This window comes from Alosa alosa, chromosome 11 (genome assembly GCF_017589495.1).
Source record: "Alosa alosa isolate M-15738 ecotype Scorff River chromosome 11, AALO_Geno_1.1, whole genome shotgun sequence".
Lineage (NCBI taxonomy): Eukaryota > Metazoa > Chordata > Actinopteri > Clupeiformes > Clupeidae > Alosa > Alosa alosa.
This window is the reverse complement of record NC_063199.1, coordinates 321,724-337,424: the sequence shown is the minus strand read 5'-3', so window position 1 is coordinate 337,424 and position 15,701 is coordinate 321,724. Positions and strand designations below refer to the sequence as shown.

Sequence of the window (15,701 nt, the reverse complement as noted above, 5' to 3'; positions counted from 1 at the left end):
CTGGTTAGCATTGCCACTTAACACTTACTGCCAGCTCTTCATGTGAGTAGAAGCACAACACCAGTTATCCAGACATAAAGGTTATCACCACGCGGTTTACATCACCTTCCGTTATTACAAAAATATGTAAGCCAGTTAAGCAAATTGCTGTATTGATCAGTTAGAGATTAAGCGCCCAAACCTGTGACGTCACATGCAACTGTAGTTTGTTATCACCATGTTACGACAAAAACTCAAAACAATTCAACTGATCCTAAAAATAAGGTATGACCACTTGAAGCAATAGAGGTGACCCCAGTGCCTAACATATGGAAGGCATTAAATTAAGATCCCAATGTGCACCGAGATATATTTAAAAAAAAAAAAATCCCATCCCCTCCGCTAAACTCTAGGAACGCAACCACTAGATGGCGATGAGATTACTTTCCCTCCCTATGGGCAACAATGACCCAACCTGTAAGAAATGAAAAGGACATAAGTACTCGTTCATTCAACTTTTGATCTAAAATCTATATTGAACTTGCATAAACTACAATCACTCGCCCGCGATCACCCCCAGTGGAATTCTAATGGAACTGCAACCAATTTCCATACAATGGGGCTTAATAGGAAGTGCCAAGGCTCTCCGTAGACGGGCTCTGGTTTCTCCATAAGACATTGTTAACCGGAAGTGGGTTTACGGCTTATCGATATTGAAAATGGCGGCGTGAAATAGGCGAATTGCTTTATTCTTGCACTGGTAGTCAAGCGAGCGGGTGTGTCAACGACAACGGTAAGTTACCAGGGCTGTCTGTCAATACATAGGCTTACCCCATAAAAGGCCAGAGTGAAACATTTTAATATTCCCTTTTCCCTTCAGCATACATACAAACCCCTTTTTGTGGTGTGTAGATCTATGCCACCCAAGAAGAAGAAAGGGGACATCACGAAGCTTTTCATAAAGCAGAGTGTAACTAAGCAAAATAACTAGCCACACAAGCTAGCAGTGGTAGTGACCAGGCTTTCAAATTATGCAGATTCTATTATGTGGAAAAATAGTATTAACTGGTGATGGCATATGTTACCCAGGATATTGTTAAAGATAAACCTAGCTTCTGTAATCTTTCAACCAAGGTCAGGAGTATTGATTAGGGGTGTGCAGCACGGTATCATAGAAGTCGCGTTATTAGATGTTATTACCAAGTCACTGAATGTTAATTAGCCTTAGTTAGAATCTTGGAAGTCACAATAAACATTGGATCTGGACATTTTTCGTTTCTATTCTGTTTATGTTATGTATTTCTGAGTGTAGCCTACACAATGCAGAGAAATAAAAGGGAGACCCAAATTCGTTTGAAGGACTGTCATTGCATTGTTATGACACATGCTGTAAAAACGTGTTGGCAATGTGAATAAGTTAACACTGTTGGTTATTCAAATATAATGAATCATTATTTGATAAATAATATCCAAATAACACTATCATATACAATATGGTAGGAGGGTTAAACTCGCTAGCCAAAGGATAGGCTACAAAATGAATTAACCACTTTGTATGCAGGAAAGACAGCATCAAACCACTACAGATGGATGGCAGGTTGAGGAAACAGCATCAGGGCTTCAGGTGAGGTTCTAATTATTAGCCTATGTCAAATTGTCAATTCAGTTGGAGTCAGTTTCTGGAGTCTCAATATAATGAGATGGAGTAGATTCACTTCTGTATTGTGATATTCTGTATTGCCAACAGTCTGAAATAACAAAGGAAATCGCCATTAAAGGAGAATTCCGGTGTGATATTGACCTAAAGTGTATTGAAACATGATACCGAGTGTGAACGTATGTCTCATAGCCCATCTCTGCTTGTCCCCTGCACTCCAAAATCTGGCGCTAGTTAGCCGATGCTACCAACAGCCAAAAATAATTCAGTGGAAATGCATGGATTCCAGTTTCTTCCAGTAGCAGCAACTGGAATCCATGCATTTCCACTGAATTATTTTTGGAATCTGATCCCTTATCATACCTGTTCATTCTTACTCGTTGCTCGACTTATCGTGACTAAATTCAAGATGGCTGCAAACGCTAAAGTTCGTGAAGATACTGTCTGTATAAATCGTCTTGTAAGTAAACTACCAGTGCTTTTTCAAAGTTCTCAATGTCTCGTTTTAAATGTCAGGGCCCTCGGAAGTCTACCAATGAAGTGTGGAGATGGATACATTGAGCCTCGTAAATGGGTGTAAAACAGTGATTTATTTGCATGGCTAGCCCGATGCCGAAGCACCACTATTGAAAAAAGCTGTTGGTAGCATCGGGCTAACTAAGCCCAGTTTTTGAGTGCAGGGGACAAGCCGAGATGGGCTATGAGACATACGTTCACACTCGGTATCATGTTTCAATACACTTTTGGTCAATATCACACCGGAATTCTCCTTTAAGGCACTGGTATCTTACAGCAAAAGAATTCCAATTACAGTTAAGCAAATACAAATATAATTTAGAGTCGCATAAATTTATAGACATATTCAATCCTAAACTATGGTGCATTTCCATACTCAGTAACATAAATAAAATACTATATATATATACTATATTATATTATGACTATATAATCTGGGCAAATTTTAAATTTAAGATATGCTTAGCTTCTGTTATCTGAGAAACAAAATTGGCATCTAGTGGTCAAACATTTATTTACGTTTAAACAATTGTTTTCGTCTGCACATATATCTCTCCAATCGGAGATGCTAGTTTAACTTTAGAGTACTATAAATAATGAAAGAGGCTATTGTCTATTGACAGTCTGACTCTTGTCAGTAAAAGTTAACTTTTCAGCCGGGGGGGGGGTTTGGGGGGATTGATGTCCCCACCAAAGCTGAGACCAAACCTACGCCCTTGGTGCCCGGTGATATCCATTGGGCAATTCTCGATATTAAGCCTTTCTTGTCAGGTGAATAGGGTAAAAAAATTAACTAGCAGATATCACTATGAAACTTTCCCATTTGATTACTTACATTAATATGGAAAAGAAATGTATTACAAGTTATCTGTAATATAAAGTTTAAATATGCAAATTAAGCATAATCTAATTAAATATGTGCTGATTTGCATAAACAAAAAAAAAACTAAATCGGAACATTGGATGATGCCAGGTTCAAAATTACTTTTTCATTGTGTTGACATATTAGATGAAAAGTCTTTTACACAGGGAATTTTAGATATCTCTTTTATTTATTCCGTAAATCAGAAAATACTGCCAATAGCCTTTAAAAAAAATACATTTTCGCCATGTTTTTAGGAATAAAATGTAATATAAAAAGGCTAGGAATAACATCAACAAACCCCTCTGTAGAAGCCTTCTAAATATAGTTAGGTATAAGACTGGAAAGTTTGGTGTATGTAGGTGCTTCTGAAGTGCCGATTTCATTCTCAGAGTGGGAGAGGAAACTAATCCACGGGTGCTACGTGCTAGCATCTCTCAATAGCACGTCTCTTAGGTGTGGATGGAGGTTTACCAAAGACTTTCTAATGAGGAGTCACAACACTCAAAAAATCCTCCATAGAAATGCATGGGGTTAGTTTGTAACGCCAATATGGCAGTTGTCTACACATATCCCACCCTTTCATGTGTTGTGATCTCACTGCTGGAGCAAGGTTGGTGTTGTGAAGTCTTGCTTGCGCTTGAAATAGATGCCCGATAAGTGCCCAAAAAAGTGCTACAATATGGCTGCTGAGTGGAAGGACTTACTGCATGTATGCTATGTAAATGATTACTGTTAGCCTAAACTGCCCTCTTTTAGCTGATTTCTACAGGGTGTCTGTTCTACTGTTCTAATCCTATGTATAAAATATACATTTATTTTTATTCTTTATTGCAGTAGTAGTCTATGCTCAGAGCCTAAACTCGTCATTCAAAAAGAGAATATTCATTTTTAAGTAGGCTATTGAAGTATATGGAGCCTGAAGCGAAGGAATACTTCAGTTGGAAATTCAACTGCCATTTGAAGAAAGATTCATTGATTCGTTACTAAGCCCAACCAGTCTACCAGAAAATGTCAAACTTGCACCAAACTACATTTTGGAGATCAGATGTGGCTGCAAGAGTGAAAATCCTTGTAGCTCTAACAGATGCAGTTGCCAGGTCAATGGTGCCTTGCACAATATTCTCTGTGTGTTTTAGGGTAGGATGAGCCAGAACTGGACAATTATCAGAACTAATACTAGGAAAAGTGTACATATTCAGAATTATTACAGGCAATATCTGAAATTATAAATTCATTATTTGACATAGAAAAGGGTTACATTTTCCCAATTTTAATGCATGAAGTATTGTCTGAATAACTACCACACTGCAAACTGTATTTTAGTACATTCTATTTGAGTTGATTATTTGCTTTTCCTATTTTTTTTTCCTTCATGATTTCGGCACATATGGCTTTAATGGTTAATGTAGGACATTGCCCAAGGGATATCACACTGGGCACCCTCCTAAATATTAAAGAGCCACCCCAAGTCAACAAGTCTAAGCAAAAATGAATAAATAAATAACCCACAAAAACAGGTCTCCCTGACTGGCATTATCTGAAATATAGAAATTCATTAATTCACTTAGTAAAGGGTTAAATTGTCCAAATTTGAATGTACTGTCTGAAAAACTATCACACAGAACATTGTATTTTAGTATATTTTAATTGAGTTGATTTGCATTTAATATGAGTATGCCTACTCATCTTGAAATTAGAGGTATATCCTATTTCATGATTTTGGCACATTGGGCTTTTTCATATTTAAACATTAAATTACAGAAAACTTGTAATACAAATTTCCTGTGTAAAAGACTTTTCATCTAATATGTAAACACAATGAAAAAGTAATTTTGAACCCGGCTTCATCTAATGTTCAGATTTTTTCTTTTTAAACTTTATGCAAATCAGCACATATTTAATTAGATTGTGCCTAATTTGCATATTCAAACATTACATTTCAGATAACTTGTAATACATTTTTTTTCCATATTAATGTAAGTAATAAACTGGGGAAGTTTCATAGTGATATCTGTTAGTTATTTTTTTTACCCTATTCACCTATAGTGTCTTACCTTGAATTCAATACATTGAACAAGAAAGGGTTAATATACAAAATTGCCCAAGGGATATCACTGGGCACCCTCCTAAATCTTAAAGAGATACCCCTGGTCTACAAGATTCTGCAAAAAAAAAAAAAAAAACTTTAACCGACAAAACCAGGTCTGACCCCATGGCTGCCGGACTACAATCCTCATCTCATCTCACGCCTTCTACCCACACACCCATCACTGTTCCATTTCTTTGTTATTATTTGCATACGCCGCGCGCTGATGAAATCATATCTCGGGCACTTCTATCTTTTGTAAAACGTCGCGTCGCAGAGGTGCGCTGACCCGAGGATCTGTGCCTAGATGGACGGTCAGGAGCAACGCCGAGGCTGATGGAGAACCGGGACAAATGAAACACTTTTTAATGAAACGTAATTTACAAAGACATTGTAAAACACTGAAAGTTAATATTTTGTCACTAGCAACCTACATCTGTCCTCTGTCAAATACAGTTGCATTTACAGCTCTGAACAAAACCGCTCAAGAGTTATTTAAGGAGAAGTCGAACGTATATGTTATGTTTCATTCGTCCATCCTGGCTGGGACAAATGAAACAGCATGGGGGACGAATGAAACATACAGCTTAAATTATGTAAACTTCCCACAACTTAAATATTTGACAACATACCATGAATGGTACTTCAAGTATGTGTTATTTTAGATAGATTGCTGCTGGGCTATATGTCTTGGTTCATGTCTGTTAACAACTCATTGCCGTCATGGTGATGCGCGTATTTCGCGATTATGGAAATAGCATGCACTATGGCATTAATATAGCTAGAATAATGCATGCTTCGAATTATATGATGTTTCTATAGTACAAAATGTTATTTCACTCTGTTTTTATGTGGTTAAAGCCACCACACATCCAAATAAGTGCCCTTCATGACCCACAGGCCGTCAGTCTCCATAGGTTAACATGGCAAAACTCGACCCCCTACCTGATAGCCCCAAATATATTTGCATCTTTCTAAAACTGCTTTTCCATGTCTCACCTGCATAAAATATAGTATAAACACAGATACGTGTGCATTGACTTAGAATAAATGGGGTTTACTGCCTGGTCGGGACAAATGAAATGGGTGTTTCAATCGTCCCCACATAGACATTTAGCATTATAGGCTGTTTTGCATCCATTACAAACAAACATGCAATGTGAACGTCTGGGATTGAGAGCACTAAATGCTCTACTGAATAAGCATGAAGTCAAACCTTTAAATGAAAAACACTCTTTAATAATCAAAAAAAGGAATCGTTTATTGCCTGTAACTCCGTGATAACAGGACGTAACAGGATGGCATTTGGCTGAGCAACGGAGGTTAATATGCTCTATGTTTGAGAGAAATTCTATGAGAAATTGGGCAACTTGCGCAACGATGGCAAACTCGGTTTCGTTGAATTGACAGAAAATCATCTCCCTTCTCATGCCTGTTTCGTTTATGAACATCGCGTTCGCCCAAAGCGTTGCCCCATGATTATAGAAGTAATGACTGGCCTAGGCTATGTAGTATCAGCCCATGTTAGGGAAGTAGGCCTAGATGTTAGATCTATCAGCTCAGATCGTCATTTGTCGCCAACGTCATTGGAAGGTAGCCAGCTGCCGTAGCCTTCTGGTGAGATTACACCAAAGACCGTAGCTATGACAGGGAAACTAGGGACACACATCGTTCAACAAGCACATTGATCAAAGGAAAGAGGGGCTAGAACTTCATTCACAAACAGAGCAAATAATTCAAATCGAGCCATAGGCATAGTCACAGGCGGGCCTAGGCCCATCTACTTGTCAGTTTTGCCCGTCCAATTACGTTCACCATCTAAAAAAGATGCGCAAGTCAGCTCTGAGAGCTCAAGAATCAGTCAAATCGCGAACAGGCGGCAGTTCCGTTTACCATAAAACTTCAAATAATCGCCGAGTCCCTAAGAGACGCCTGTCTCTTTTAAACGCCTGGCGTGGCTACAGGTTTGGGTTAAAGGCCGGTCTCCAGTAGAGGCCTGGTCTGTTTTTTAGTTTCGGGTTGTATTTAATCTTCTAAAACCCGTCAGATCGTCTGTTTAAAGATTCACAATGACACGAAACCGTTACAGAAAGGAGGTTACAGCAGTGTGAATTAGATGTTGCACGTCGTTGCAAGCCGTCGCAAAGCATTCACCTTGTCTGGTCACAGTTGCAAGGTTTTAGAATGTTGCATCAAGTTGCTGCTCATCTCGTCACGAATCTTGGGTGTGATTTGGCCTTAAGTATGGCGCAGACTGCGCACGTTATGATTATGGCATTAAAAGACTACGGTGGGGAAAAGCTAGAGTTCCAAATTGTATAATAATAATAATAATAATAATAAGCTTTTTGTAAAGCACCTTTCATACACAGAATGCAGCTCAAAGTGCTTTACATTTGAAGCATGTAACACAATAATAGTCAGTCAGTCATTATCAATCACTTTTCTTTATTGCTAGGGGCCGTTTATGATCCACTCGGCAACATATCAAAATATAGAAAATGACATGTCATAAGACTGGCAGCCTTAACTCTCTTACCCCCCCCAGGGCTCTACAGTGCGCCCATTTCACTCGCACATGCGAGTAAAAATATTTAGGCGCACTGTTGCGAATGACTTCTAACCATGTCAATGTTTGTCTACAAAATACACCGCAACATCGAGAAACATTACTGGTGCAAACCATAGAATCACGTCGCGAATGCAGCATAAAAACTACACCTCCCATCAACGTTAGCAGTTTCGTGTTGTGACTCGCTAGTAGTCGCTTCTATCAAATCCAAGAGCGCGCAGAAAAAGGGGAAAGTTAGACTAGCCAGCCAAGATGCAAAGATGGAAGAAATTAGTTCTTCTATCCACCGAATTCATTGGATATAAGAGGAACAGGATGAGATTCTGAGAATGCAGTGAGAGAAGGAAAGGTAACCTAACATGCCTTTTAGCCCAGTTGACGTATTGGCTGCAATATGCAAAATATAGCTGTAGCGAACTAACCGCACAAAAGTACCCTCCCCGTAATACTCCCATTTTATTCAAAGATAGAACGCTACTGACAACTCCAGGCTTCCACGCATGTATGTTTGTTTACACCGAATACAAGCTGAAGTGCAAAACGAAAGTAGGCCTAACGTTTGCCTACTGCCCCCATCAATGCAGATATTTCAAATAAAAACTAAAAGTATAAAACATATATCCTTGATTAGCCTATGTTTATGCTTGATGTACAGAGGCAGGGTGTTCCATTGTTTGGGGGCATAATGGATAAAAGCAGCTTCTCCACTTTGTTTGTGGAGCACTTTGGGTACGTAGCCTGGGTGTTCCCATGCTGCCTTGCGCGCGATTTGATTCACGCTGCTAAAGCAGCGTGGAGACCATGGAGCAAATTTTCGCCTGAGATAGGGAACCAATCACAGAACAGGGGGGAAAGCAAGACGATGATGAGCTATGCACAGACGCATTTGATAGACATCCGTGGCACCCAATAAACGGATCTGGGCATTTTTTTCAAATACGAGAAAATTAACGTTTGGTTCCCAGACCACGTCTCATTGAGAAGTGGTGGCGCTAGCCAGGCTAACTAGAAACGATGTGAAATATATATTACCTCAGTTTATCCAGCTGTGTGGTTTCCAGTCGAGGTAAACTCCAACGAAGTGCAGGTGGCATCTGGCGGTCCATGTTAAAATGTACGACTCATCTTCAAGTATCCAAAACATTTCGCGCCATAAACCCCTTAACCAATCATATCAAATTGAAGCTTATGCTGTCAGCATTACGGGGAAGATTTCAGAAATAAAATCAGTCATTGGACAGCTGAGATATTAGATGATTGGTCATCGTTAAAATTTTAACGAAATTAGAACGGTCGGGTTTGTAAGGGTTAACTGCTGAATACCTGATCTCAGGCAAGCAGGTTCATAGAAATACAACAAAGATGAACTCGACAGAGACGTGCTTCCAGTATAAAAATAACAGTACTTTATTAGACAATAATGTAATTAAAAGAGCCACACCATCATGACAGAGGCACAATAGGTGCAAACGGGAAGGATGGGCCTAAAGGGGGAGACCAGGACTGGTATTGGCTGCTACCAGGGACAATATCATTAACAATGTAACAGGACAATACTGATTCGCTGTTAAGGTAGGTTACCTGTCCGGGATAAGTGTGAAGTTCACCAACCGTGCTCTGGACTCTGGTGCCTACAGTCAAATGCATACACACACACACACGCACACATATAGGCACAACCACTACAAGCAAGTGATCAATCAATATTGTGAGGTGCAGGTTACCACTACAATACGCGGTGCAGTGCGCAAAGGCGGATACAGGAACCTCTGCTCTGCTCTAGTACTCTGGAAAAGGGGGACAAGGATGAGGAGGTTGTTATTACTAACAGGTTAAATAGAGTATACAGCTGGACAAAATTTCAACAGGACAATGTACACTACTGGAACAGCCAATACATCAGTCGGAGGTGGGGCACTAGACGGAGGTCACGGCAAAATAACCAAAGAAAAGAAAATATAAAGAAAGGCAACTATACACTTAATTTGGGCAAGGCAAAGCAGCAGGAGCAATCTGCTTCAAGGTGACTTGGAAACCACACGAAATGACAGTAGAAAAGCAGCCCTTGCATCAGTCTTCACAATCCTTGTAGATGTCGCGTCTTGATGCTGTACAGCTACCCGGCAGGTGCCTTGCCCAAGACCTTCGGTAGTACACAGAACGACTACCCAGAAGCGTCTGCCAATCAGTCTGACAACTTGGTTGCACAGGGGAACGCGTATCCAAACCGTAACAAGGCTGTAGTTTTATCTGGACGCCAGGGAATCTCCCTTAGCCCGACGCTAAAACTATTTTATAGAAGCTGGCCTAGCCGCCAATGAATGTTAGCCACTCAGCAGCTAGCTGGGCACAATGACGTCAGGGGGCTACCGTAGCTGCGGAGGGACACACTTCACACAGACCGTTGTCACTCTGCCGGTTACATAGACATTCCACTTTGTTTTCTAATTTGTAACCTCCATTTTCACATTTTTCAAATGTTCTTGTTCCAAGACTAAGACTTGTCATCTTTCTGAAACAAGATTTTTACATTTCCAATCTAGTGGAAGCATTACACACTGCATCACAAATCATTTATTCTCAAATTCAACTCAACTCAAATCATTAACTATCTTGATAATGTTGAGTCATTTTTGTACAGGAAGCATTAGCCAAGGATTGTCATGTGTGCTGATTGCCTTTTTTGTCTCAACAGGGGCAGTAAGGACAAGATCACTGGATGATGGCCGCGCCATTGTCTATGGCTGCTTGTCGTCGCCGGTTGTTCCGTCTGTTTGTTCTAGCTTTGCTTGTCTCGTCCTATGTGCATGTTGTGCAAGGCGTTATTGTCTATGATCGACAAACGCTACTGAACATTCGAGCTTCTATTGTGGATTTAACTCTGAACGCTGAAGACGGGAATACCCACAGTTGTCTGCTCCCTTGTCTACCTCGTCTACCTGGAGAGGTATGGGCTCCCCGATGCGACGGTCACTGTAAGAGGAGACCCAGGAGGCGGAGTAAACGTGCAGGCGCCTTGGTTAAACTGAGAAGCCTAGCACGTTCAAACTCTGGTTTCCCAGACCACCAACCCTCCCAGCTTAATGACGATGGACCCGATCGGCGCTCCCATTACGTCCACCGGCGTTCCTTGGAGCCCAGATATACAGCACTTCACCCGCTAACACCGGTCACAAACCTGGAGGCGCTAACCCCACCTGCGTGCCCCAGGCTACGTGTGAAGCGAGGCAGGGCAAATCTTCTCAACCTCCGGCCTCTGGTCTGGATGCCGTCGCCTTCGGTTTGCGGACCCGCTATTGCTCCAGACCCAGTTGAAGTCAAAATGGCTTTAATCAACGCGAATCATATATCTAACAAGACTTTCATCCTGAATGACTTTACGATCAATAACGGATTGGATTTCCTACTGGTCACGGAGGCTTGGCTCAATACTGGTGAGTTTGCCCCCCTTGTCGAAATGTGTCCCAGTGGCTTTGACTTTCTTAGTACACCCAGATCATCTGGACAAGGTGGAGGATTAGCCGCGCTGTTTAGGAACACTTTCAACTGCCGCGTTATTAACTGCGACCAATTTTCTAGCTTCGAGGTACAGTTGATGTTATTGGACATGGATATTCCTCTCTTGATTGCGCTTGTGTACCGGCCGCCCAGCAGCAAGAAGTTCATTTCTCAATTTTCGGACTTCCTGTCAAACATAATGTCTAAGCATGAAAGAACTCTGATCCTTGGTGATTTTAATATTCATGTGTGCTGCCCCTCTAAGCCTATGGTGTCTGATTTTATACAACTGATTGACTCGTTCGGTTTTGTCCAGCATGTAACCGGCCCCACGCACAGACTAGGCCATACACTTGATCTAGTTTTAACATCTGGTGTTCCAGTCAGCATTCAGCATTCAGTCAGCAGTCAGCTTCCATTGGGCTGATGAGCGCCTTGGCTAGCCTGCCTTATGTCTCTGAAGTCCCTCATCCATCCGTGACGCTGCACATCCAATGTCTGGATGGAGGGATTGCTCAGCAAGGGTGCCTAACGTCAATCTGCAAGAGATCTGCAGCTGCCACGACCACCGAGCTGCGGCTGACATGCGAGCTGCCATGCTAGCATCTACCGGTGCCTGGAGTCTGGATTGAGTGCTAAGAAACTCTGATGACAGCGTCAACCATGAAACAACAAACAACAAACGGTCACTGTCTAGGGCCACCGAGCTGATAATCAGCAGGGTCGTCCATCACAAATTCGGACGGTCTTGTCCTTCCAGTGCTCTCCAGACTGCCAGTGAATTCTCCGGGTTGGTCAGTTATAAAGAACTTTGTTGGTGTTGCATTGTGAAGACACAGCTGTGCGCAGTTTTCACACGGGTCATCTTTGCCCTTGGACCTTTTCAGCCGGTTGGAAATTGGACTAATTTTATTTTTTATTTTTATTTATTTTATTTATTAATTTGTTTGTTGTATGTCTTGGTGTTCACGGGTACGCTGGCGACTACGCCGCTCCGTCCGGCATCTTTTGTGTTTGTTATTTCTTAAATGTATGTCTTGGTGTCACGGGTACGCTGGCGACTACGCCGCTCCGTCCGGCTTCTATTGTCTTTGTTAGTCTGTGTCAATGACAATGTCTTATATGTGGAGCGCTTTGGGTTGCACTCTGCATGTTAAATGCGCTATACAAATAAATCTGTAATTCTGGAGATAGTAAACGCATGTTCTTCAGACCATCATGCTGTTGTGTTTACATCATCTCTGTCCCCCTCCCCCTGTACCTCTCTCTCGCAGTATTAACCCTCTGACTGCCAAAAAGTTTTCTTCTGCCTTCTTAGCTGCTTTTAACACCTGTACTAATGAAGCATCACTATGCCATCCTGACACAGAAGAGCTTACATCCTGGTTTAATTCCACCTGTCTCTCCATCATGGACTCTGTAGCCCCTCTTAGACAGAAAAGATCTAAGTCTAGAGGTGGACCTTGGCTAAATGACACCACCAGAGCCCAGAGGAGAGAATACAGGAGAGCTGAGAGAAAATGGAGACACGACAAACTCCAGATCTCACTAGAAATGCTCAGGGACAGTCGCATGAAATACCAGGAAGCGGTTAAGGCAGCGAGAGTTACATTCTTCTCTACTCTCATTAACAACTCTCACAATCCTAGGACCCTATTTACTACAATCAACTCCATTATCAGCCCCCCCTCCAGTACCACCCTGGACACATCCCCAACACATTTCTGAAATTTTTCATTACTAAAGTTGAAGACATAAGAAGTAACATCTCCCCCCCCACACTAATCCCTACTGTCTCCCTCAACTGCTCCTCTTCCCTGGCCTGCTTCAATCCCATCTCTTTAACTTCCCTCTCTGAGATCGTTTCTACCATGAAACCTACTACCTGCCCCCTTGACAGTCCCCACTCCCCTTCTGAAAGATGTCCTTGTCACAATTGGTCCCACCATCCTCTCCATCATTAACAGCTCCCTAGCCACTGGTACCGTCCCATCCTGCTTCAAACATGCAGTGGTCCTTTGCTGTCGCAGCCCCCAAACTGTGGAACAGCATCCCTACCTCCATCAGATTCGCCCCTTCAGTTGACTCTTTTAAATCCCAGCTCAAAACATACCTTTTCTCTCTAGCGTTTCCCGATTCATCTTGACCGGAGCCCTGCTTGTACTGTCATCTCTTTCGTGTATTTGTATCGTCTGCTTTATGATGTGTTTTTTTTGTATGGCCTGCCTCTGTCTTATTTGTTATATGTTATGTTTGCTTCCCACTGGTCTCTGTAAAGCACTTTGGTGCAAGTCATGTTTAAACGTGCTATATAAATAAATCTGATTGATTGATTGATTGAAGATCCACCCACCACCCAGTGCATGCTACATATGTGTGTAATAAATTGAGAGGGAAAGTGTGTGTGATAAATTAAATTTAATAAAAATAAAATTTTGAATTTGTGCTTCTTTTCTGAAATACATTAGTACAAGGTTTTGATTTTTAGATAAATTATCAACATCTTGGAATAAATTAACACGATCAAACTACTGGCTACTGAGTTCAACAAGGGGTATTGGATGTTACTGTTTAAAAAGCTTTATTAGTAATCCTTTATACATTTGACAATCTTAACTTTTTAAAGCTTGAAATTCTGAACAAATACTGTAACTCCTTGATTTGTTAGTGACATTGACTATATAGTACAAATGGGTGCCAGACTGGCCCAGATCATGACGATAATTTGCACATTTGGCCCGGATCCGCCAAATAAAAAACACATCCGGTTCAGAGCTGGACCAGATCATGAAAACGGATGCGGAACGGTATTGGCCCGTTGTGCCAAAAGACACCGGCCCGGGTCCGTTTTGCGGATCCGACCCAGATCTGAAGGTGGATCTGGGCCAAATACATTTTGCTATCTGGGTAGGCTAGCTTACCTGTTGTTGCTGAGACTTGACGGTCGACACTCATCCTGACGACTCTTCGTTGCTTCTTCTCAGGTGGCTTCTCATAACCCAAATAAAGCGTTGGGTAAAGGTTTTCTTCAGTTGGCGCAGTGATGATGAACATACATAACATATACTACATAACAACATTTCGGGGGATGTTTTAAGTTCAGGTTTTCAGCCAGTTTCTTTAAGCCTCGTCGTTGTCATCATTCGGCAGTGGATGGCAGCTGTAGCTCTCTCTCTGGCACGAACCATGCTTTCTTCACCCAATAAATTTAGTTTTGTGCGGTTGTAAGTACATCCTCAAACGGCACACGTTGTTCCCGAGGCATAATATTATTCAGCAACAACGCGACAATACAGCGATGCGATTAGCCTGACAGCTGATCAGCAAAATACACAGCTGAGGCATCAGGTGCAGTGCACGGCCACACAATTCCACCGGAAGTGTTGCCCACAAAAGTTTCACAAACGTTTCCCCAGCAACCACCCCAGGAAACTTGTGGATAGGCCTGAATAATATGCACATGAATTGACACTTGTTAAACTCACCTCAACATGTCTTTTGCATTCATTTAACCCCCCATGGGCAATGCTAAAGTCACTGTTACAAACAGTGCAGCGTGCAAGACTAGGCCTGTCATTATTTTTTACTCTTATGAGACAATAGCCTACACTTTGAAATGGGTCTTACATTTTCCTTTTTTTGAGGCACTGACTCTGCCATGACGCTCCTGTTCCTATACACTGAAGTGATTAATTAAGTTTGGGAGAAAAGAGATAAAAGCCCGCCTACACTGAAAACTGTTTGGTTGATTTAGCGAAACAGGCCAATTGGGATGCTCTCTGTCTTGGATGCGCTCAAACATGCTTAAACATGCACCACCCCTCTCTCTCCCGTCGTGTGCGCATTACACTCAGATGCACACGCGGTCTCGCATGCGCGCTCTTGATCGCTCACTATAGATTCCGGGAGATTTTGCCTAATTTGCGGGCGTCAGGGAGCTGCTATCAATATGCGGGAGACTCCCGGAACTTCCGGGAGACTTGGGATGTCTGGTCAGAGGATTCATATGATTTAAACGGGCATATCTTACCAGTGGCAATTCTAGACATTTTTAACAAGGGTGGCACTGGTGAGGCACTGATTAATTCAAGGGTGGCATGAGGCAAAACATCCAGATAAACAGAAACAGGCTCAAGATGTGAAATTAGCACAAATACATTAGGGAAACCAGACACAAACACCATACTCATAAATTGAAAAAAAAAAAAAAAAAAAACAATACCTTAGTCTTACATAAAATGTATTTGTATTTGAATAAAATAATACAAACATATTAAAGTTAATTATCTAAGTTGTCTGTCCATGGGCTATGCTGTGCTAAAACAAATTCCATCATGGGGACATTAGAATATAATCCATTCTATTCTATTCTATTAAATGAAGATATACAAATATACTCATCCAAGACGTTTTCCCCCACAATAACTTACAGTATATCTATGCGCATCTATTTTTGTAGCTGTTAAAATAATTTGACCTGCTTTTGTGTCTATTTGTTTATTTTCTTTAAAGTTCTCAAAAAACTTGA

At 41.5% G+C, this 15,701-nt stretch overlaps 1 protein-coding gene across 1 annotated transcript; it reads left to right on the top strand.

Moving 5' to 3' along the window:
* The first annotated feature begins 1,002 nt into the window (after nt 1–1,002).
* On the top strand, nt 1,003–12,166 carry LOC125303610. Its single transcript, XM_048257447.1, has 2 exons — nt 1,003–1,603; nt 10,371–12,166. Exon 2 carries the CDS (start codon nt 10,395–10,397, stop codon nt 11,598–11,600), a length of 1,206 nt encoding a protein of 401 aa, XP_048113404.1. The 5' UTR covers nt 1,003–1,603; nt 10,371–10,394; the 3' UTR covers nt 11,601–12,166.
* Nucleotides 12,167–15,701: the final 3,535 nt, after the last annotated feature.